This window comes from Nansenia antarctica, assembly GCF_963989245.1.
Source record: "Nansenia antarctica genome assembly, chromosome: 4".
NCBI lineage: Eukaryota > Metazoa > Chordata > Actinopteri > Argentiniformes > Microstomatidae > Nansenia > Nansenia antarctica.
The window spans coordinates 69063080-69088345 of record NC_137689.1 but is presented as its reverse complement, the minus strand read 5'-3'; the positions used below and the strand labels follow the sequence as shown (position 1 = coordinate 69088345).

Genomic DNA, 25266 nt, shown 5'->3' with positions numbered 1-25266 from the left:
ACCTTATCACACTCACCCTGTCACCTTCTCACTCTTGTCACCTTCTCACTGTCACCTTCTCACACTCACTGTCACACACTCATAGAGGAAGAATTCACACTCCAGTGTTTCACACAGGATTTTGTGAGACTGTGGCGGGTGGACCATTTATTAAAATAAAATAAAAAGTCTGTAAAAATGTAATTGTCCGGGGGGGGGCGGGAGCAACGATAAATACATGGAAAAAAACTGAGCTAAAAATGCTTTCGGTTCGTTATGAGACAGGACAAATTAGACTATGGTGGCCTGCCACAGTCTCGTCTATGTATGGGGCAACACTGCCCACAATGTACCAACATTTATTTTCACACGGGCTCTGTAGCCTCTGACAACTTGTTAGTGAGGGGAGGCTGGTGGAGGTAGAAATCAGAGGACGGGGCTCATTCTAATTCCCCTTCTCCCCCCCCCCACAGCCAGGCCAAGCGCCTGCTGAGTCAGATCGTGGACCGGTGTCGGAACGGGCCGGGCTTCCACAGCGAGATGGACGGGAACAGCGCCATCCAGGAGATCCTCATCCCCGCCAGCAAAGTGGGCCTGGTCATCGGCAAGGGAGGGGACACCATCAAACAACTCCAGGTGTGTGGCCTGGGGTGGTCCAGTGGTCCAGGGTTAGGGTCATCAGTGCACACACATGCCCATGTCGGCATGGGTTCGATTCCGGCCCATGCCCTGCTGACATGCCCTCTCTCTCCCTTCTTCTCCTTACTTTCCTGTCTGTTCACTTCCAATAAAATGAAAACTATGAGTGGGACTGCCCCACTCAGAAAAAAATAACTTAAAAACAACTTAAATAAACAACTACAGGTGTGTGCGTGTGTGAGTGCTATAGTCATGTGTGTGTTTGTTAATTTCTCCCCCCCCCCCCACAATTAGTGTATCAGAACAAGTTATCTCTGTAATATCAGAATATCAATTATGTGACTAGAACAAATATGATAATTTATAGACTTTATTGTTGAGCCACAAAGCCATCACTTATTTTCTATTAATTGTTTTACTGTTTTGACACTATAACAATCTTGACTTCACTATCTGTCCACTTTCTCGCCTGGTTCTTCCTGCTCTTGCTCTCTCTCACTCTCTCTCTCTCTCTCTCTCTCTTTCTCTCTCTCTCTCTCTCTCTCTCTCTCTCTCTGTGTCATCTCCATCCTCCTCTCTCCCTCTTTGCACTGACAATCACACACAAACATGTGACAGGGTCTGGTTAAAAAGTCTGCAAGTCTGGCAACATCATTTTCCAGTTTTTTTTACTACCTTTCATTATCTACCTGTCATCTGTCAGTGATGACATGCTGACATGTTTAAATAGCAAAAATGTTTTGCTAATTCAAGATTCATGTTTTTTTATTGCCATGTGTGTCAACCGTTTATTACATCCTATTACAAGTAATGAAGGGGGTGCTGAGGGTGCTGCACCAGAACCATAGGTTCTCAAGGCTACTTGTGGTCTTGACTACCTGTCCACTTTCTCACCTGGTTCTTGCTGTCTCTTTGGTGTGCTGACTCCATCCTGCTCTCTCTCCTCCTCCTCTCCCTCTCTATCCTCCTCTCTCCCTCTTTTGCTGTCCACCGAAAGGCAAACATAACAACCAGAATATGTATAATCTAATAAGAGGTATAAATTGATCCATATCAATTTATAACATCATTCTAATTGTATATTGGGTTGCTGTGGGCAATGCAGTCAGATAATGTCATTTTGACTTGACTCTCTCACCTGAAAAACAATCTTATGTCCATCTATGGAAAAACAGACATTTCCAATGAGTGAGGGTTTGTTCCAATGCTTCAATCAATTTTTTTATTGTATTTTATTACCATAAAGCCCAATTCTAGCAGAATAAGACATATTGTATTATTACTACTACCATCTATTATTACTAATCACTAGGGATGTCCCGATCCGATACTGAGATCGGATATCGACCCGATATTGGTCCTGAATGCTGGATCGGAGATCGGACCAGAAAAAAAAAAGGCTCCGATCCGCGTGCCCGATCCGCGTGCCCGTTCCGGCGTGTCGCTCAAGTGACGACAACAGTAGTCGCCAGTGGTCACGTGCATGACAGTTGGCTAGTAGCTTTGTGAGAAAAACAGTGAACAAAAACGCGTGTCGCAGAAATGCTTCACGCGAGTCCTATATGCGCTTAAAATGCGCATAGCGCTTCACGCGAGTCCTATATGCGCTTAAAATGTGCATAGCGCTGCGCTGTGTGCTTCCGGTTTCATTACAAAGAGGTTAACCCTATATGTGCCTGACGTCTAACAACATTCAAATGACTCTAACTTCATATTTTTTCGGATTTCAATGTATGACACATCATTTGAAAGCTTATGATCCGTAGTTCCAATCCACAACACGTCGCATTTGTTGCTTTAATAAAGGCTGGCAGTTTTTAATTTAACTGTTGTTGGTGTGGACTATATACTGGGGAGGTATTTGTTATTATTCAGGGGTAAAAAAATGTATACAAATATCGGATCGGTATCGGTATCGCCGATACCCGTAGCCCAGGTATCGGTATCGGTATCGGTAGTGAAAAAGTGGGATCGGGACATCCCTACTAATCACCTCTGAGCTAGCTAGCTAGCTTGCTAGTTCATTAACACTATTCACACAATGGAACTAGACACTTTCTAGTCACCATGGAACTACAATCAGACACTTTCTAGTTAAGTCACAATAATAACGAACAATTTGAACCAATGTTTTCTGTCAGAAATTCAGAAATTATATTTGCTACGGTTACTTACTTTGCTTACTTTCATCTGCTGACTTCTTACTTCATCTTTCTCTCTCTCTGTCTCTCTCTCTCTCTGTCCCTCTCTCTGTCTCTCTCTCTGTCTCTCTCTCTCTCTCTCTGTCTCTCTCTCTGTCTCTCTGTCTCTCTCTCTCTCTGTCTCTCTCTCTCTCTCTGTCTCTCTCTCTCTCACACACACACACACTCGCGCGCTAAACAATTATTCTCCGGGCGAAGCGCGAGACTACTTGCGGACCAATGAGGTGCGTGTATGTAGGCTACTGTACCGGAGTGTGTAACATCATGACTGTAATTGGGCTAGAATGATTTCAGAAAATAATAATAATAATAATAATAATAATGATGAGGTTTGGGGTCTACGTCCGTCCATTACTAAAACTATTATTGTTGGCCTTTATTTGCACTTACAGTAGAGACGAATGGCTTGTTTGAGATTAGCACGTCAGAGCATGTGTGTGGAGGGAGCTGAGCCCCGCCCTTCGTGAAACGAGGAGACAACAAGCGGACAAGCGTGGCAGCAAAACGCACAGAGGAGAAACATATTAAATGAGGGTGCACATAAATTAGGCAAATGACACAGAATAAACATATTTCGACCACATAATAAACATATTTCGGCCATATACAACTGGGAGAAAAATATTATTATTTAAAAAATGACATTGAACATTTTTCTTGCGGGGGCGGGAGGCCCAAGGCAATGGTAGGGGAAACACTGAGTATATTTGTTTTGTTTGTGGTGTTTACGTCAGATGAAATGACACTGACTTCCCCGTGTGATTCTTCTCATGACTTCTCTACGGTTGATGACTTCCTGGTCTTATTGTGTTCGGCCATAGCACTTTCTGTCTGATCTGTGTGGAAGTATATGCTGATGTGTGTGTGTTCCTCTAGTGTTTATACTGCGTGGTGTGTGTGTGTGTGTGTGTGTGTCCTGCAGGAGAGAACCGGTGTGAAGATGATCATGATCCAGGATGGCCCCATGCCCACTGGAGCTGACAAGCCTCTGAGAATCACTGGGGATCCCTACAAAGTCCAGGTCTGTGCCTCTCTCTCTCTCTCTCTCTCTCCCTCCCCTCCACTCACCACGGCCAGAGGCCTCTCTCTCTCCCTCTCTCTCTCTCTCTCTCCCCCACCTCCCCACACCACGGCCAGAGGCCTCTCTCTCTCCCTCTCCCCCTCTCTCTCTCCCCCTCTCTCTCTCTCTCTCTCTCTCTCTCTCTCCCCCACCTCCCCTCACCATGGCCAGAGGCATCTCTCTCTCTCTCTCTCTCCCCCACCTCCCCTCACCATGGCCAGAGGCATCTCTCTCTCTCTCTCTCTCTCCCCCACCTCCCCTCACCATGGCCAGAGACCTCTCTCTCTCTCTCTCTCCCCCACCTCCCCTCACCATGGCCAGGGGCCTCTCTATGTCCCCTCACCACAGCCTCTCTCTCTCTCTCCCCCCTCACCATGGCCTCTCTCTCTCTCTCGCTTCATACGTTGATTAGATGATGCATTACAGTGTGGAACCCTGCGTTCTTGACGTGTGTGTATATGTGTGTGTTCTACAGCAAGCACGAGAGCTGGTGGTGGAGATCATCCGTGACAAGGACCAGGGGGACTTCCGGGCCGGCGGCAGGGGCGGCGTCGGCGGGGGGGGGGACTTTGGGTCCAGACTCGGGGGCAGCAGCCTGGATGTAAGGACCCTGACCCCTACTGGCCCCAGGGCAGGCTGCTGGAGGTGGAGATGGGAGGACGCTGGGCGCTCACTGGAATGAGGAATGTTATCACACACGTTTTGATACCGTTCCTCATTCCGTTCCACGCATCACAACCAGCCCGTCCTCCCGTTTCTACCTCCGCCGGCCTCCCCTGGCTAGCACCTATATCCAGTGAGACTGGATAGAGTATACAATGTTGAATGAATGTTCTCTTGTGCGTTCTACCTCCATACGTCTCCCCTAACCCCCCCTCTGGCCCCCCAGGTTGCTGTCCCCAGGTTTGCTGTCGGCATAGTCATCGGCAGGAACGGGGAGATGATCAAGAAGATCCAGAACGATGCCGGGGTCAGGATCCAGTTCAAACCAGGTGAGAGAGGTGAGGGTCAGGATCCAGTTCAAACCAGGTGAGGGGGCTGCCCCTCTGGCCCCCCAGGTTGCTGTCCCCAGGTTTGCTGTCGGCATCGTCATCGGCAGGAACGGGGAGATGATCAAGAAGATCCAGAACGATGCCGGGGTCAGGATCCAGTTCAAACCAGGTGAGAGAGGTGAAGTTTAATTGTCACATTCTGATTCCTTCTATATTAAAAAAGACGAATATATAGGCTATGTTGTGTCTTGTTGTTCTCTAACTTACAAGATACACTTTATATTAATAATACTCGGGTCTCTGGAGCAACGTTCAACGAGCATGTTTATTCAGCATCCCAACGACAACTAGACCACACTAGTCGATCGATGATAACATTGTCAAGATGTAATGCTACGGAGGCAATAGCAATCAATCCCAGATCTATGCTAAACATAGCAATATACTACAGGCTATATATTTCTTTTATTATTATATGATTTGACACCGGCATGATGATGACTCCGCGAAACAGCGTTAGATGGGGAAGGAAAAATGTTCTGCTCACCGTGCAAAAAATCGGGGCGGAATAACAGATTCACGAGAGGAGCAACGAATATGAGAATGTTGCACTTTTCAATAAAAGGTTATAAATCTAGACATTGTGGTATTTCTTTATATACGTATCCCAGCCTGCCTATCAATTGTTTTTCAATAAACAGTTATGTTCTCCTCATTGTCATACTCCCGAGTCCGAGTAAGTATGATTTGACAGGCAGCTAAACTAAATGCCTTCCCAACCAGCGAGACCTGGTTATAGAAAGGACGTTGTTTTATTGATAAAAAAGGGTAAAACTGGAAAGAGAAAATAGAAAACTCACATTAATCCCAAACAATTTAACAGACTTCAGTTAACGTAATGTGGAGTCCGTTCATTGATCGATGCAGTCTGTTCAGTTCCCAGTGTGGCGCGCGTTCAGCGCTGGACATATGACATAGCGTGCATGCGAATCATGAAAGCCTATATTATTATATTTATTATATAGCTCGCATCTAATCGTATCGGATGAGAAATAGACATTAAACGGCATATATAGGCTACACAACAGTAATCACCGTGACAAACAGCTATATTATATTTTAATATGATGACCGGAATATCTCACGTTTGTCCGGTAAATTGAAATCTTCCCGGACACGTTGACCGGCGCCAATTTTTTCTAACGGAAACCCTGTGAGGGGGTTATGGTCAGGATCCAGTTCAAACCAGGTGAGAGGTTAGGGTCAGGATCCAGTTCAAACCAGGTGAGGGGGTTAGGGTCAGGATCCATTTTAATAGCAGAAGAGCTGAGGGTAGTGAGACTTTGTCAGGGTGCTGATCCACCGTAGGACCCGGAGTTTGACATGGTCATTTCACATAAATCAGGAAAAACTGTGTGGCACTGTTGGTGTGGTGACGGTACTGACCCGTCTCGTCTCCCCTCCCCCCTCCAGATGACGGCATCAGCCCTGACAGGATCGCCCAGGTGATGGGCCAGCCGGACCGCTGCCAGCACGCGGTCCACCTCATCAACGAGCTGGTCCATACGGCACAGGTACAGGTACTATACTGCAGAACAACACCGCACACCGAAAACACACAGCACAGCCCTGCAGAACCCTACAGCACACAACAGAACCCTACAGAACAACACCAAACACAGCAGAACCCTACACAACACACTGCAGAACACAACACCTACAGAACACAACAGGACAAGACACCACAGACCCCCACTAGAACTGACCTGGGGCCTCATTTATAAAGCTTTGCGTAGAACCGGCGTACAAAGCTTGCGTACGTAGACCAGAAAGAACGTTTACGCACACCAACATTCGGATTTATAAAACGCACGTCCCACGCCTGTTTCCCTTTTATAAATCACATCATCATCATCTCAAATTTTTGCGCACGTGAACGAGTGTCAGTGAAATGCCCCGCCTTGGAAGAACAGAAAAATCACCCAGTGAATTTCTGCGCAACGAACACGTCATAACAATATGAACCTCTTCGCTCGTATATGCCAGACTGCATCGAAAACGGAATCAGTTTAAACGTAATTTGTCCTACTGTTCACCTTATTATTTAGGATAATACATTTCATAACATCCAAGTATTGTTTAATAATTACAGATCCAATTAAATATGATTCCCAGTTTAACTGTACAACATATTTGAGGGGTTGTTTTGCAAAAACAGATCTGTTTGTATTTATTATCTTAAATCATGTTTTTTCTTTTAGATTAGATTCAACCTTAATGTCCTTGACAGTCAATATATTTGCATGAATATCAATATGTCCAGTAAAGATATATGTACTGTGTAATGTGTACAGGACAAGGGCAAATATATGTGCAGTATGCGCTCCTTCATATATAAAACGTGAGAGGTAATATTTCCATTTATTTTACATAATGGCAGCAATTTCAAAGCGTTTCTCCAGTTTCATTCTTCTGCCATCAGAGTCACAGTTGCTCATTTCTCCAGTTTCTGTGCGTACGCAAGGGTCCCAGTGTGCGTGGAGGAGCGCACATTTTCACGCCAAGTCTTTTTTATATATAAATCCCACAACTTTTGTCGAAGTTGCCTCCGCACGCTTTTTTGCGTACGCAAGCTTTATAAACGAGGCCCCAGATCAGGACATTTCCTCAATGGATGTTTAAACTCGTGTTCTGGCCCACCTGGCTCTAAGACTACCTGCTGCCACCCTCCGGCCGTCTGGGAAGCCAAATTAGAATCTAAACAATTCTGTCATTTATTTGTACGTCATTACAGACATACAGACATTTCACTCTGCTTTAAGAAAGCCCACACATAGCCAGCCATCCAACAGATCAAAAATCATGTTTTTTCTTTTAGATTAGATTCAACCTCAATGTCATTGACAGAGGTTAAGTACTAAGAAAACGAAACAGAGTTGGTCTTCTAACCAGAATGTATGGACATGGGACTATCAGGAACGTTACCCTTATGAAGACGTTCATTGCTGTAAAATCAATGTGGACAGTGCCCAACTTGCGCTACGCCCTGCCTCAGTATTTCTCCAGTAAGTCCTGCTGTCACCTCATGCCCCTGCAGCCCACCCATACCCGGGGGGGTTGGCTCCCAGACAGGCCCACCCTGGCGCCCCTCCAGCCCTCCCTGGACCCCCTGTCCCTGTGGCTGGGCGGGGGGGACTTCCTCAGACAGGTGTACACCCAGGTAAACACCTCACAGGTATACGCCGGTAAACAGGGGGTCCAGGGTGTCTCAGAGAAAAGCCACTGTCACCTGATTTATCACCTGACTGTCACAGACACTGGACACTGGGCAAACACTGGGGAAAAGGATACTGGTGATGTCACAATGGGTGATGTCACTGTCTCAAATGCTGGAGCACACTGAGGGTCCCCACAGGGTGGAGCACTTGGTCACACAGTCTCATAGACTCTCATACATCTCACATACCTCTCATATATGACCATAGTCTCAGTCCCTCTATCTATCATATATATATATATGTTATCTGTCCTTACAGCTAAGCCTGTAGAGTCAACATGACTGTTGAGAATGTTTAGTTAGCCGTGTGTTGTTTGAAATTATTCCTGTTCATTTGAATCTGTTGCATTAGTTTTGAACAGTATCATTTTTAATGAGAGTTTATTCTACTTCTAGCAAGTCTACACTGGTGTGGTGCAAGGTGAACGGATCTGAGGTGGAACAGTGGGCAAATACGGGTCATTTCTAGTTTAAAGGGGGACTCTGGGATATGCCGTCGTAGCAGAAAGGAGCGGGGGAGGCGCTCCCAGAGTGAGACTAGAGAACAGACTGTTGCGTCGTAGCGCATGTGTCAAAGGTTTGACTTGTGAACGTCTCCGGTAGAATTAAAATACCTTCGGTTCTCATCCAGGCTGCTGTTGACTAGTTAAAGAAATTAACAGAGAAAAATACGAAAAAAGAGGAACATGGAAAGGTGAAGGGCAGTGAAAAGAGTGGATTCTCTCCTCCTCTTCTACGCTCTCCTCCTCTTCTACACTCCTCTTTTACGCTCTCCTCCTCTCTCCCCCGCTCTCCTCCGCTCTTGTTCGCTACAAATATATTTGAAGAAAGTCGCTCTGTTCTCACGGCCGTGACGCCATATCCCACCGCCTTTTTAACGTTGAAAACATTAGTTCTCTAAAGCCGAAGAGCTCCTTTTTAGAGCTTTTGTGTGTGTGTGTGTGTGTGTGTGTGTGCCTTCATGCCAGTTCTCAAGCCCCTTGTCACTCCTCTAGTCCTCTCCCCCTCAGGAACGGGACGGCTTCGGGGGTCCGGTGGGTCCGAGAGGCCGGGGCAGAGGCCGCGGGGACTGGAACATGGGCGCGCCCGGCGGACTGCAGGAGGTCACCTACACGATACCCGCAGACAAGTGTGGCCTGGTGATCGGGAAAGGTGAGCAAAACACATTCAGCGTTGTTGCTTTTTTTTGTCTTTTGTGGTGACTTAGCATCTCTAGCATATGTATCTTAGTATCTTTAGTGTCTTTTAGATCCCATACATACACCAGATGGATTTGATGAGTTTGGACAACCATCTGTGCCCTGTGTAACAGAGCCTATTACTCTTAAGGCCAATGCACACGGCGTGCGATTTTGTCGCACGACAACATTCAAATCTCAATTCTTTGAATTATTTCAATTGGTGTGAATGGAGAATCGAATGTTGTCGTGCGATAAAATCGCATCGCACGCCGTGTGCATTGGCTCATTGAAAACAATGGAATCGAATTCGGCGGTGCGACAAAATCGGGGCCGTGTGCATTGGACTTTATCTTTATCTAGATGTTCATAGTTTTATAAGCACTGTGGCCATATAATAATTTAGCCTTCAGGACAACAAAGTTTATATTAACCGATAACGCAATAAACCTCCATTACCCCCCAAGTCCTTGTTTTGCTACATTGCTGCCCTGTGTCATTTGTCCAATGATTGAGGTGAGGCAGCCGGTAAATGATTTCAAAAGCGTTAGTTTAGGGACAGATGGGCGCTGTATTGTCGTGAGGGGTTCAACACCCGCAAAAGAACCAGCCTTTTCAGGGAGGTAAGAACGGTGACACCAGGCGTCCTCTCCCCTTGGTCAGCTGTTTCTTCCTTTCTTCCTTCCTTCTTCACCTCCGTATAAAAAGGAAAACACACAATCAAAGAAATGATCGCTCCCCAAAGTACATCATCACCACCAGTCTATTAGTTTAGCTTTTCCTCCATCAATTGTCATTCATTTAATTTTCCCCGAAATAAGTGAGGATTGAGTGAGAGGGGCATATGGAGGTGGGGGTGGCAGACCCTGTCCCACCAGACCTCATGCATACAATACAGCACAAGTGGCATTCTGTCTCTCCCCTTAAGGACTTAATGACGTGTATAATGCATGTAATGTGACATTAATTGTTCCAGGTAGACAATAGCGGCCCTCCATCACGTGGAATGTTGCCTGGCGTCTAATGAGAGCCTTTCAGACCGATGGAGTGGAGTCAGGGAATGAAAGAGAAGAATTAGCTTATTGGCTATTCATGCTCACTCCATTGCCAGCTATTTAAAAGTCATTGACCATTGCGGTCGGAGTGGGCTTCTGTGTGTGTGTGGATGTGTGTGTGTGTGTGTCTCTCTCGGTGTGTGTTTGTGTGTGGTGGTGGGCGTGGTAAGATGGGGCCTCTTACCTATGATAAAAACACGGCAATAGAAATGTCAAGTGGCTTTTGTGTCTTTTCTGGGGAGGGGGGGGGGGCAGGCAAAGGGAAACAAATGAAGCTAGGCGGTGCCCCCTCCCTCTCCTCACATTAGCATATGAACTGTGGCCAATATGGTGGAGATGGCGGTGGGTCTGGGTGCTGTCAGGCCGCTTTAAAGGGTGTGGTGATTAATATCTTTACGATGCTGTATGCAGCCGGTTGCCCCCCAGCTCTGACCCCTCCATGTGTGCACACACACGGCGTGGTGGGGCCTCAGCCACCCACCAGTCCTCTGACCCCCCACCCCCCTACGGGCTTTTTTAGAGTCCCTGCTCCAAAATGTTGATTGTTTTTTGGTTATGGGACTTAACGGAAGTGTTTGGTGGTTTTGAACCATACTGGCTAAAGTGGTTTCTACCCAGTTGGCATGGTAGGCGGGGGGGGGGGCATCAGGGCATGTAGCGGTGGCAGGATCGGTGTTCGTTTTAGATGAGCAACTTTGATTTTGTGTTTTTTAAGAGTTTTCTTATTTTCACCCGCTTTTGTTTTCTGTTAACTGACATTTTTAGGACCAGCTACTACGATTCACCTTTTTTTCCCCTTAGACTTCCCTTTCACTCGTTTTTTTAGCACACGGTCCGTATTCCTATATCGCTGGCTTACCAGTCAGGGGCCATCGCTGTGTCTCCCCCCCACACAAATCCCTCTCCAGTTGCACTTTTGTGTGCCCCCCCCCCCCTACCACCACCACCACCAACCAACCACCCTCTTTCTCCACCTCACTAAACCAGTCTCATTAATAAAGCCCATATTATGTGGCCCCACCGCTGGCCAGTCCATGAAGTGAATGGTTTGGCTCTTCATTCCCCTCGGCCGTCTGACTGCGGGGACCTCATAATGGCTTCATTAAGGCAGAAGTTTCATTTGGTTGACAATGGGTTAATGGGCCATGGGTAGTCTATTGGCAGCGGGGTAGAGGCAGCGGGGAGGAGGAGAAGAGAGAGAGGAGGAGAGAGTTTGATGAGCATTCTCAGTGCAGGGGTCGGCCAGGGTCACCCCGAGTGTCAGCCACCAGTGAACAAATGTGTAATTGATGTTGGGACAGGCCCTGGTGTCCCCTCTGTTAGCCCCCCTCCCGCCCCCCCCCCCCACACACACACACACACACCCCCTCCGGGCTCTTTTCACTAGGCTGGGAGGAGTGGTGGTGGGGGTCCAATACCCCCACCCCACCCCCCCCGACCCTTCCTCTACTCACTACACAGCACAACATGGAGTCGAGAGTGAAAGGGGTAAAAAGAGAGAGACAAACGATATCCGAGGAAGAGGATACGCTTTAATTTCTCCTGTGTTCTCCTGCGGCCATCTTTTCGTTCTCCCCGCTGGTTTAATTGCCCTCCCCACACGTCAGGGACACTGGTGTCTTGATTCATCAACGGTTGGGGGGGTGGCGGGGAGGGTGAAGTGAAGAGTGTTGTCCTTTGTCTCTGATTAGCACGGATGTTGAGATAGAAAAGGGAGAAGATGTAGGAGACGTGGCCTGAGGCCTCTCTCTCTCTCTGAAGGTGGCTCCACCACCATACAACCACCACCGCCACCACCATACAACCCTGCTGCGGTTTGAGCTAGTGAAGTTTCTTCTGGAACTTTTATTTTTCTAGTTACGTCTTAATGACGTCACACACACAGGTCAGGTCAGAAGTGAGGGAGATGGTTCTAGATGGTTCTACCAAGGCCATGAGAGGCTGTTGCTTAGTCCTATCCCCCTCCTGTCAGACGGACAGAAGTGCGTTCAGGCTCGGGAGATGTTCTAGACAGGGCCCACCAGTGTAAAAGCTGCCGAATCCACCTGTCCAGTGTAACCAAAAGTAGCCCAATCTGGCAACACTGCCCACCGGGGTAGTGACCAGGAGAGGCTGGTGGAGGTGGAAATCGGAGGACAGGGCTCATGGTATCCCTATTCCATTCCGTGCATCACAAATGAGCCCCATCCTCCGATTTCTACCTCCGCCAGCCTCCCCTGGTTTTGACAGAGAAAGAGGGAACCAGAATAGAGGAAATACTGTGACTTGGATCACGGTTAGGAATAAAATAAATGAATAAATAAATAAACATGTAAAGTCGTGTTTCGTTGGGACCGGTCGTGACCTGCTGTTGTGATGTCACCAGGTGGAGAGACCATCAAGAACATCAACCAGCAGTCGGGGGCGCACGTGGAGCTGCAGAGGAACCCCCCTCCCAACACCGACCCCAACGTGCGCATCTTCTCCATCCGGGGTACCCCCCAACAGATGGAGATGGCCCGCCAGCTGATCGATGAGAAGATTGGAGTAGGTGGTCCCCATCTCCCCCCCCCCCCCCTCCCTCCACCCCCCGGCCCGTAGAATAAGTATTGTCTGGGCTGATATTCATGAGGGCACATGTCAATGAGGGGGGGTTGTGGGTGGGTGGGGGGGGACTAGTTCTTGTGGCCCCTGCCGTAGACCAGTTGTGTCACAAGGGGTTAAACATGAAGAATCCATCAAATGGCCTTAATGGAGTGAGTCAGTGCCGGGCTCTCACCTTTGACCTCCTCCTGGTCGCTCGTTTAACCACAAGTGTGTGGTCTCTCTCTCTCCCCCTCTCTCGGTTTCTCTTTCTCTCTCTCTCCCTCTCTCTGTTTCTTTCTTTCTCTCTCTCTCTCTCTCTGTCCCCCCTCCTTCTCTCTCTCTCATTCTATCCTTCTCCCTCTCCTCTTTTCCTCTGTCTCTCTCTCTCTCTCTCTCTCTCTCTCTCTAGGCCTCAGGAATGGGGGGTAACAGCAGTTTTGGCCTGAACCCCTTCACCCAAGGACAAGCCACCCCTCACCAGAAGTAAGCAGCGTTATTGGGAACCCCACCGTATTCCCACAATGTTCCCTTCACGTCCACTGTTACTGCAGGCATCTCCTTCTGATTACTTTGACCAACATAAGAATAAAAACAATACAAGAACAATTAACATAATGTCATAAAATAAACTGTTGTCTGGGACTTTTTTAATATATTTTTTTAAGCTTTATTATTATTTTAAGCAATACTGATAATTGATTGCATTTTATATAGTGTCTTTTTAGACACCAAGTGCTCACAAGGGGGGGCGGGGGGAACTCACCCCAACACTACTAATGTGTAGCAGCCAATTTAACGTATGTGTGTGCGCGTGTGTGTGTTTGCAGTGGCCCTCAGACGTTCATGGCCGGAGGATGGGGAACCACATACCAGACCTGGCCCCAGGGCCAGCAGGACCCCAGTAAGTTCACACCTGCCTCTCAAACCAACATGGCCGCCGTCACACTGATGTCCTCTAAGATGGACGCCCGGCCTTCACCGGTGCTGGAGAGAGAGAGAACCCATCATGAAGGAAAGCCCTCCACACTGAATACGCTGTTCTGTCAAGTGCTTTATTCCACCCCCAAAAAAACCAACAGGTTACCTTCGCCAGGTTGAATCACTAGTCAGAGGGACCGTCCCCAACAAGGGGAAGTGGGGGGAGGGACGGGAGGGACGGACCCCCCGCCCCTTCTAACAATAATGATCTGACTGAAGCAGAAAATGATTTTTCATGCTTCTCTAAAGTAGTTTGGCCAACTGCTGACCCACTTGGACACTGTGACGGTTGAAGACGCTGGCGCAGGCTTTGAATCTCTCACTGCTGCTCTGCTTCTGAATTCAACTTAACCGGGGCCATTACACCTTTCAAAATACTGCTAACCTTCCAGATGTGGCCTGAGCCTGTTCCCCCGTTCTAACTGCAGTGACTCTGTTCTCAGGGTTATCACAGGGTTATCTGTGTCTGGTTTCAGGTCTCAATGGACCCCAGAGTGGCCAGGTGGACTATTCCAAAGCCTGGGAGCAGTATTATAAAAAGATAGGCAAGTTCCACTTTCGTGGGAGGGGGCGAGGGGGGGGGGGTTGGATAGGGGGGAGAACAAAGGGAGGAGGGGGGGACCTCGATGTCAAATATACTCTACTACCTTTACCCCTTCTAACTGGGTAACACCCCCCCCAACCTAAGTTCTTGGAGAGTGGGCTGGGGGGGGAGGGGTCGCCTCGTATGCAAAGACTCACTTGTTAAATACGCAGCTCTCTGCCCACCACTCTCTCTCTCTGCCCCTGGCTAACCAGTCGTCCCCTCTTCCCCAAGCTGCTCCCCTCTCCTCATGAATCCACCAGTACTCTACCTTGCGCCTCAGATACACCCCCCTTATTCACCGGACTCCCTCCCCCCCTACACCCTGCCCCCCTCCCCAACGCTCCAGTCTGACCATCTGTTTCAGTGGAATGTACGCAGTAAATCTGATCTTTCAAACAAAATCAAGAGCTGGATCAATGACGGACGTTGAAAGCGGAAGTGGAATATAGCAGAACTTTTTAAGGTCTCTTGCTTTGTTCTCTTAGCGGCGCAACTTACACTCTTCACTGTGTCTTGTGTCTGTGTGCAGGTCAGCAGAGCCAAGCCCAGAGCTCTGGCCCTGACTACAGCAAAGCATGGGAGGAGTACTACAAGAAACAGAGTAAGCCTGAAAGAAACCCATAATAAATTCCCCCCCCCCCTCACCCTCCCGGCAGTCGGTCCTCTGTCCCGGTCCTGGTGAGATGCTGGGGCTTTCAGTCCCCAGCCAGGTGTGAGGGTACGAGGCCGGGGGGGGAAACACCCAGAGCTCACCTGAGATGACTCTCCAGGAACGGGACTGAGCATCACTGCCATAACCCATGTCCCCCCCCTCCCTCCCCCCCCCCCAATCACCAATCACCATCATCATCCCAGGGTTCTCCCCAAACAACGGATGAGGGGTTGCTTTGTCAACTTGCCCCCCCCAACCCCAACCCTAACGCTAACGATGGAGTAAACTATCTTTTGATGGCCAACGACGTCATTATTAAAAGCGAAAAAGCCTCATCATGTTCCTTCAGTGGTTTTTAACTGGTTATTTTGGATATGAATAAACACGCGTTGGTTTTTCATAAGGCAAATCCAGAGCCACCTTGTTCAAAAAGTTCCTGGGGAGAACCCTGCGTCCCATTGGCTAATCGGTCAACCTTTTTGATTTCTTTCATTACATCATACAACCGTTAATTTCCCTTCTCCGTCCTATGCTCTCTCTGCCTTTGACGACAAGCACACATTGAGACATCAAACTGAGCTTTTATTGGTGTTTTCAGTGCGATGAGGCGTTAGAACTGAAGGCAAATGTCCTTCTGGAGACAGTTAATCAGGGTTCCCACGGGTCCTTGAAATCCTTGAAAGTTTGTGAATTTGAGCCAAAAAAATCATGGTCTTAAAAGTTTTGGAAAAAAGACATGGGTACTTGAATTCTCCTCTCTCTCCCCCCAAAATATTATTATTATTATTTTATTTTTTTACTTAGCTCGTCAACTAGTAAATAAGTCTCTGTATTGCTTAACTTTACACATATTTCACAATATATTGTTTTGATGTGCTGTGGTAGAGAAGGCAAGAGACCATCTAGTGTTCACACATTCAAGCCTCTCTTTTCAATTGTTGTCTGTGAGCGGATAGTTCCTATTATACATTCTCATCTAGATCTGTCTCAAACTATGCTGTGTTGGTCCTTGAATTTGAGGTCCTTGAATTCTTGAAAGTCCTTGAAAGTTGCTTGAATTTGATGTTTCAGAAAGTGTGGGAACCTTGGTTAATGTTTTCCTATCATTTAGAAACGCCAACGAGACTCCTAATGCCACGTCCTCATAGCTGTCCTCACCCTCTGTCTCCCCCCCAGGTCAGGCAGCAGGCCCAGGCTCCCAGCAGAGCTCCCCTCCTGACTACAGCGCTGCCTGGGTGGAATATTACAGACAGCAGGGGGCGTACTACGGCCAGAACGCACAGCAGACACAGGCCCAGGGCCTTCAGGTGAGAGACACACACACACACATACACACACACACACACACACACACAGGCCCAGGGCCTACAGGTGAGACACACAACCATACACCCACACACACACAGGGCCTACAGGTGAGACACACACACACAGCCACACAGGCCCAGGGCCTTCAGGTGAGACACACAACCATACACCCACACACAGGGCCTACAGGTGAGACACCCAGACACACACACACACACACACACACAAACAGACAGACAGACAGACACACACACACGCAGGCCCAGGCCCTTCAGGTGAGACACCCAGCCATCACACTTACTTTGGTTCCCATAGCGACCCCTCCCTTCAAATCAAATAAATGTTTCCCATACATCGACGAGACTGTGGCAGACCGCAATAGTCTAATTTGTTATGCCATAATCTCATAACAATGCTCTATTTGCCATACAATCAGATGACTAGGAATGTGTTATTTATTGCACCCCCCACACAATACGCACGCACACACACACACGCACACGCACAGGGAGATCAGAGCACAGGGAGATTGTAATTCAGAGGATTTGATTGCGGTAAGCATACCTGGCCTATCAGGGGGTGAAATAGAGATACTGCCATATAACTACCATATAACTACCACCTACCCTCATCCTCTCATAGCTGCACAGTTTCAGAGGGGATGCTTGTGGATTCAGGGCTTGTATGCCAGTTTCTGAGTGCTAGCGGCGCCCAGGGACGCCCTGCAGACACACTCACTTATCTGATTTAAACCGAAGGTATCCATTTATTTCAGGTTTGAAAGTGTAGTGTAATGGTTTTGGAAAATTGCATCAACTTTCCACTTGCCGGTGTCAACTTTTGTTGGCTGGTACTGTAGAAGTGTTGGATGTTGTCTGATTCCAGCAGGAATAATCATCTCAAAATTGCCAAGAGAAAAGGCACATGAATAACCAGGACTGGCGCTAGGTGTAAATCTTGTGTGGTTATTCTGCCTTGAATGATGTTGGTTGTTGACTGACGTGACCCTTGACCCCCCTCTCCCTGCAGGATCATTAGAGAGGAGGAGGACACCCTTTAGTTGAAGATTTTTGAATCACTGAGAGGAAAACAAACCTTTTGTAACAGAGGTTTCTAGATTTGCAACGCCTTGAAGACTTTTACTTTTTTCTTAGTGAGAAACACTAGCTGTAGAATGACTTATACAATTTAAAAAAAAAAAAAAGAATATTTCTAAATCAGGACATTTAATTGTTACTAAATACTTGTGTACACCATTATTTTGAATGGACAATTTCCGGGATCCTTTTTGGACTTATGAGAGAGCTGTTCTGTTTTCTATATTTTCCTTTTTGATTCAAATTATACCGCCAAAACGAACCCCGGAGTTGTAACATTTCAGCAAACGCAATATAATCTATTTTTTCTAGTTCTGTTGCAATAAAATCGTAATTATGGGCTTAGCAGTCTTGAATCCATGTTTGTTTTGTTTTGTCATGAGATGTTTTAAGAATGTGTAAAAAATGTTTTTTTTCTTTTCCTTTTACATAAAGCATTTTAATTCAGTGAGATGAAACTGTGATGTTTTGTTACAGGAAAATGTATTCTTTTTGTTACAAAATACAAGGAGTGTTGTTGGCAAATGGCAGTCAATTCCTAATTTAATTCCTGTTGTGCTTTGTATTCTGTTTTTCATTGTCATTTTATTGTACTCTGGTTTAAAAAAGGTGCAATATCTTATTTCATTTTTGAAACAAAGATGGGTTCTCTAATATTTTGACAGACGTTTAACTTGTAGTTCTTAGATTTATTTTTTTTAGGCATATGAAAATGTAATGATAATTTTTTATTACAATGATCTGATATGGGAAAAGGGGGATTGTTGCATATTGTGAGTTTTTTGCCTTTGCTATCTTGTAAAACTATGTATGTATGCTCAGATACTTGACTAAATACTTTATTTAAAAATATATATATAATTAAATCAAAGAAGTTTTTTTCATGGAGTCATTATCGCAGGAAAACTGTCCCTGTTTTTCTGTTCTGTTTTCATACTGAAAATGTTCAAAGATCGTGAATGTGTAATTTGAAATTTGATGTTGCATCTTGCTATGGACAAAAATGAGAAATGATTTTTATGTGTGTTCTGTAACTAAAGCATTCAAGACTGCTAAGCCTCCGGATTATTCTACCTGTGTAATGATTAATTGTAGTTTTTTATATTCTAAGTATTACGATCAAAATTGTCTTATTTGGTACCTCCCAGTTTCACTGGCGCCCCATCCAGTACACACTGTGGACTTGTGTACAGTCCAATGCTAATAACTTTTTAATTCATTATTTTTCTTTCTACTTTGTGTGATCTAATATATGTATGATTGATTAGTTACAAAATGAATCTAGTATTAACTTCATTGCTTAATGAAAAGGGATATTATAATTTCAAAATGTTTAATTTTAGTGTTTTTTTCCTCATGTGTACAGGTAACCGTGTATTAAAAAACGTCAAAAGACTACCCTTATTGTGTTCTGTTAAAAATCATTTACTTTCTTGCATTTTTATAGTTTGGTTTTCTCTCGTTACATACTTCTATCAATTTTCAATGTTAATCTGATTCTTCAGAGCTCTATTGTAAGACTACGGTATATTCTATGTCGAGTACAACAGCTAGGTCAACTGTTTAGATTCCTGTTTTTATAAACAGGAAATCTATATTTTCTACAGCAAATCACTTTCATAAATTCAAATACATTTTCTGCAAGCCTCTCTTGTGGTCGAAGAATAATATCTTCTGAAAGCTTTTATTTATTTAAGTGCAACATATGATGAGATAATCTTTCCCTTCTATCTATCCCAATCGTTTTTCTATATGAATTTCATATTATAAGCGTGATACACACCCAGAGAGCTGTGTATCACTGAAATGTCTGCCTAAATATCTGGTTGGCTGTATCGATCTCTGCAGTCACATGTGTCGTATAGGATTGCATGGTAGGGTTCAGAACAGCAGGATCACATGATTGGGATGTTTTGATAGGATTGCTCAATTGAGTGGACAGGCGCTGATGGGATTGAAGCTCTGAGGATTGAAACAGCAGCTTGACAGACGGGAGTCCATCACTTTAACAGCCATTTGCCTGTGTGGTGGTGACGTTCAGAGTCAACAGCAGGCCGGCCATTAATCTACTATGAACTATCAAGTCCCACTAATTGAATACTGAGAGTGGAGGGGGCCAGAACCCATAATAGTCCTGAGGATAATGACCCACTAAGTGGCTTTTTAAATACAGATGAGAGTCATGTTATGTTGGAGTCTCATCGGTGGTCATAAACTGAGATGAAAGAGGGAGAGAGAGAGGGTGTGGGGGTGAGGTCCTTTTGAAAATGCATCTCCACTCTTGTGTTCGAGCCAAGTGTAAGTAGGCTGATGTCATGAGGTAGAATTCTCTTATCTCTCACCGAAATGCGTTCATGGATTTAAAAGTGTTAAACTGGGGTAAGAAATATGGTACAAATTCCCTCCCTCTCTCTCTAAGGTTTACACCACTCCAATGTACGAGCCAGTTGAAACTGGAGATGAGAAATGCCCTGGAAAATAACATTCTTTTAGCTCACAATTCTAACGTCCTGCAAATATTACAATCTGATTCATGTTAGATAATAACAAAAGAAATAATATCTGATTAATGTTAGAAGCAGTATTTCAGTAGTCAAAGGAAAAAAAAATGCTACTGTTTACAAAACATCCTACAACATACTTCCCATCTGTTTTTCTCTATCCTGTATTTTGTGGAGATGCTCAAAATAGTTGTTGTTTTCATAATTGCAGTGATTCTCTCTCTCCCGCGACCGGCCCCCTTCTCTCATTGTCCCCCTCCCTTGTGTAACCTGTCCAGTGGTCCTTGTCCCTGTCCCCATGTTATTGAGCATCTTTGTCAGCTCACATCTTTGCTCACCACAGGGGGGCGGGGGGGGGGGGGGGGGGTTGGGGGCTCCTGCCGCAGGGGACCCCGCACGGCCTCCGCGCTGCCCCCCGTCCCACCTCCCATTGATTCCGTGCAGCTGTTTCCAAATCCGGCCCTTGATTTTGATCCTCTGGCTCTTTAATGTGATGCCCCCGTGGACATCCCTGGCCTGGTGGTCCATTGTGGCCCGGCAGCATCATAATGTAGTGGTTCCCGGGCCCGGCACCGTGTCCAGAGCCGTGGCTATCAACGGGGGCTATTCTTTTTGGGCTATCAAGGACCATTCAGGTTGAAAAGGAGCTCTCTCTCTCTCACCACTGTATCCCCCCCCCCCTAACCTAATCCCTGTAGGCCCAAACTATCTCTTCGACTGTATGTGCCTGGTATGAGGTGTACGCCGAGCAGGGATTCCTTTTGACGTTTCTTTCAGTGTGATGCGATGTGGACTGGACAGTCTTTTTTAGGTTTTTATTGTGTCGAAGGACTCATTCACTGCTCACAGCTTCGGCCCTGAATAGCTGGTCTATACAGCAATGAATAGTTTATTCAATTCAATGGGTCGTATTGATCTGTTTATACAGCGGTGCCATCTCTGTTTTCACTGTTGGACTCTGGAAGCGGGCCGGCGCTTTGAGTCAGATACGATGAGGTGAAGTGAGGGCGTCTGATGATCGTTCATCTGATAAATTGCCCTCCGCTTTAACCATGAGTGTTTTAATTACAGAGGCAGCATACCACCAAGGCCTCCTGATTGGTTTTGATTGTGATGCATTTATTAAGGTCTCCTCTCTGAGCAGAAAGAGGATGATTAGGGGGGGCGGGGGGGTTGTGTTCCAGTCATATCTGCCCACTGCTATTTCAGTATGGTGGGGGGGGGGGCAGGACTGAAGACACTGTCCGTGTTCTTGTAACAGTTTTAACCTCATCTTATCCACCTCATTTTTCTGGTTTTCTGCTCGAAATGACATGCCCACAGTGAATATAGAATATCTCCACAATCACAAGGGCCTTCATAATGATATTGTTATCAAATGAAAGCTAACACCTGTGGGGTGGCTGTAGAAGTGTCCGAATCAAAATCTATGTTACTGTGTCAGAGCAAATAGAGCTAGAACATTATAAAACATCTCAAATTCAGTCTCCGCCTAAAAAAACAACAGCTTTTACAGTGAATATCACCTTGGAAACCTGATAACGAAGCCCAAATCATCTAGGAATCAGTACTCCAGGGTCTTATTAGTACTTGTGCCAAAGTCGATGCTAGTAATGTGAGCAAATGCAACTTTGTACCTGTTTTAGTACAGGTATGTTTAGGCGGACACGTATATGTTTAGGCCATTTGGAGATATGTTGGCACCATCTTTGACCTTTGACCTTTCTCATGTATCAGATATTTTTTTTATTAAAAAAAAAATTTTGGGGGGGGGGGATTTTTTGGGGTTGGCCGACCAATGTTATGGAAATTCGGCGTTGAAACCGGACATGACACATTCTCCAGTTGGAGAAAACTGGATGTGACTTAGGCCGTGTTTACCGTCTCTGGAAAAAAATGGTGGCATCGTATAGCATGCAAAGTTGTGAAAAAAATGTGATATCGATGAAGATAATTGATCGAGGTAAACTCTTTATATCACTTCGGATGCCCATGGGTGTCCGTTGGCTCCTTAAACAGTGCTGTTTGCTGCGTCAACTGAGAGACTACAATGTTGAATTTCTGTGCATAAGAGTTGGATGGAGACATACACTCTCTCCCTCTCTCACACACACACACACACACACACACACACACACACACTCCTCCAAGTGGCCCCCGTCTCAGAGGCTCCAGTTTCGTTAAGCAGGTGTTCTGTCCTGCCCTCCTGTCCCGTCCTGCATTCAGGGGAAAGCCCTTTCGGGGGGGGGGGCTGAACCTCTCTCACCTTTCCTGCAGATAAGCCGGGCTACAGTGTGCACCATGCTGCTGTAGCTACCTTAATCTCCTTTTAATGACTCTGAGGAGGATCCCAGGGGATCCACGTCTGCCAGTGTCTCTCAGCTGATAGCAAGCAGCAGCAAGCAGGCTTTTTAGTCAGATGAATGAGTCAGCTTATTAACTGATGACAACTACCAGGTTGGGATAGTTTGTGGGATACATACCGTATATATTACCTGTTTGATGTGGTAACTCCGTTATCATGCAATTAGGTGTAGCATATTTTGTAACAGCTTGTTAATACAATGTTGTTAGTATAGTAATTACAGATACTATAGAGGTGTAAGGGCAATCGTTACTGTGTTTAAATACTTAAGTATTTTAAGTGAAGGTTTAGATAACATTAGATTATTAACAGCTATTAGTGGAATTACTGCTGTGGGCTTAGGGCCAGTGGCTGCTCTCTTTCGTCGAGTTTTATTTGCGTGGATGTTTGTCCTTTCTGAACGATGGAAGACCGTTTAAATCAGAGACGGTTCTCTGACTGAAATGTGAAGTGTATTGGAATATCAAAAATAACTGCTATAAGAACAATATCAGCACATATCAAAATGGATATTGTTACTTACAAAATGTGATCTTTAAATCGAGAGCATACAATTTGTTTCAGAATAATTGTTTTGGTCTTTTGAAAATTGTGATCGAGTTTTAACTTGTCCCCCCCCTTATGCTCGCTCAAAAAGGCTGTGTTGCCTTTATTTGTGTTATTAAAATAAATAACCAACAGCCAAATACTAAAATGATCATGGCTAAATTAAAATTGACTTTCGATTGAGTGAGAATATCAGAAAAGGCAACCCATGTTGTTTTAGCGTGGGATTATATAACACTAAGGGCTACACACTGAACACTAGATTTTGTGATCATTATTCATTAGCCTTTTTTGAAAGAGCCTTTACACTCTTTCATAAAGACCCCCTGTTTTGTCGAAAAATATATTGCATTAATTAAATTGAGCTTTTTAAATTCGTTTTATTATGTACTACATTTTCATTCAATATATTACATTTATTTTTACGATTATTTTATCTTCGAAATAAATCTATTGTTTGATAATGAAAAGCTATTGTTTGACAAGCTTTAAATTAAGAAAATAGTAACCCTAAATAGTTATTCAATAGAATGATAGAGCGGCGTGATTAGCGAATCTTGACATGTCCTTGGATTTACCAGCTATAAATAATGCCATAGGTTAATGCATAGATAAGCAAATCAAATCCATGCGTTACCTCATTTCAATTCATTTAATTCCCTTTTAATAAAGACAGGCCCGCCTCCCTGGCCTCGCCATTTAGTTCAGAGCTGAAGCCTCTTTAGTGCAATAAACGCTTGAAATGCAATAAAAGTAAATCAATCTATGAGAACGAATCCCTATTGAGCGAGGGGAGAAATTTCATCTGGGAAAGAGACACAAATGTAGGAGGGGCGGCTCCTATAAAAAGCAGCTGTTTCACAGTAATCTTTTTTCGTGCCCTGTCACTCACCTTTCCTTTCACTATCTCTGCGTTCTAAGCGCCCCGTTCTTACGTTCTATTAAGAATCCATATCTTCTTTTTTCTCTTCAGTCGATTGCTAGTCCACATTCGTTTAGAGAGAGAGAGAGAAAGAGAGAGAGAGAGAGAGAGAGAGAGAGAGAGAGAGAGAGAGAGAGAGAGAGAGAGAGAGAGAGACCAACTTGTCCAGATTTTCGGACCATCCCCTTGTAGTTGTTGAGAAGAATAGAGGAGTGCATGGATGTCAAATTGCCCTCAAAACACCATGAAAGATTGATTTGCAGCACTTTTCAGGCCCCTGACATTACTTGGAGAGCATGTGAATAGGAAACCCGTGAGCCGGGGATGGAATAAAGATGTTCTCTCTGCTGGAAGAGAAGGAAAACTGCCCATTTACCCCCAGTCCATCAGGCTCGGAAAATGGAGAGGAAAACACAGAGAGAACTGTGGCGATTGAGAAGAAAGGGCTGTATATACTAATCTAAACGCTGTCACTATATACAGAGGGCTATGAACATCCATGAATATTAAACCGCTTACTTCAACAAGGGCTAGAGAAGTGAACCGTGCACGTCAAGGGAGCTTTGCATTTTTTGCATGGGAACAATGCGGCAAAGCACGTAGGGCTTGTTTCCATTCTATTATTCCCGCGCTTATAACTCCCCACAGGAAAATTAATATTGCCAGGACCACATGAATACGAAATGCCTGAGAAAAAATGTTTAAGCAACTCCCAGACCGAATGACCTAATTTTTGATGACAGTCAAACTTTTTAACTAATTGTTGAACACCCCCGTAGATAAGTTTTGAGTTGACAGCATTTTTGTTTCTGTACAATGTTCGCTAATGCTGAGAATGCTTCTCAAATACATACAAGCATTGTGCTTTCACGTTATGAATGGAATATAAAAACCTGGATTGTGCATTTTGAATTGCTTTGTCATTACAACAGGTTTCACCTACACGTGCAGGATAAACCAAGACCATACAAATGGTGCAATATATAATGTTGCAATGGATTTACACCTGCATTTCTTCTGGACATAATGAATAGGCTTAACATTACGATTTTCACCATTTATAGGACGTTTGTGCCTTATTGTCATTTGGAATACATTTACTCCGTCGGTATTTGATTGAGGAAAATATTTTCGTTGCTAGCTATTCAATAACTTTCACATGCTGAAAAAAAAGTGATACTCATCCTAAATTGAGTGAATTTCCTGCATTGTTCGTCAGAAGTGTTCAATTTAGCAGGATAAGTGTTCAGTAAAGAGATGATATTGCTGAGTATTGATTAACTTTGTTCTCTCTCTTTCTCTCTCTTTTTCTCTCTCAATCTTTCTCTCTCTCTCTCTCTCTCGCACACACACACACACACACAC

At 45.3% G+C, this 25266-nt stretch overlaps 1 protein-coding gene across 20 annotated transcripts in view; it reads left to right on the top strand.

Annotated features, from left to right (window-relative positions):
- Positions 1–18963, top strand: part of fubp3 (far upstream element (FUSE) binding protein 3) — a 30506-nt gene extending 11543 nt beyond the window's left edge. For 3 of the 20 annotated variants that reach the window (XM_080527923.1, XM_080527922.1, XM_080527919.1), the window contains 12 exons: positions 453–615; positions 3742–3840; positions 4355–4480; positions 4938–5049; positions 6345–6451; positions 9144–9300; positions 12747–12907; positions 13356–13429; positions 13774–13847; positions 15040–15111; positions 16339–16469; positions 17500–18963. In XM_080527923.1, the coding sequence (XP_080384049.1) occupies positions 453–615; positions 3742–3840; positions 4355–4480; positions 4938–5049; positions 6345–6451; positions 9144–9300; positions 12747–12907; positions 13356–13429; positions 13774–13847; positions 15040–15111; positions 16339–16469; positions 17500–17508 (1285 nt within the window). In that variant the 3' untranslated portion in view covers positions 17509–18963. Of the gene's footprint in view, positions 1–452; positions 616–3741; positions 3841–4354; positions 4481–4768; positions 4872–4937; positions 5050–6344; positions 6452–9143; positions 9301–12746; positions 12908–13355; positions 13430–13773; positions 13848–15039; positions 15112–16338; positions 16470–17499 lie in introns of all 20 variants that reach the window. The other 17 variants (XM_080527931.1, XM_080527920.1, XM_080527928.1 and 14 more) reach the window with 11 other exon arrangements.
- Positions 18964–25266: the final 6303 nt, after the last annotated feature.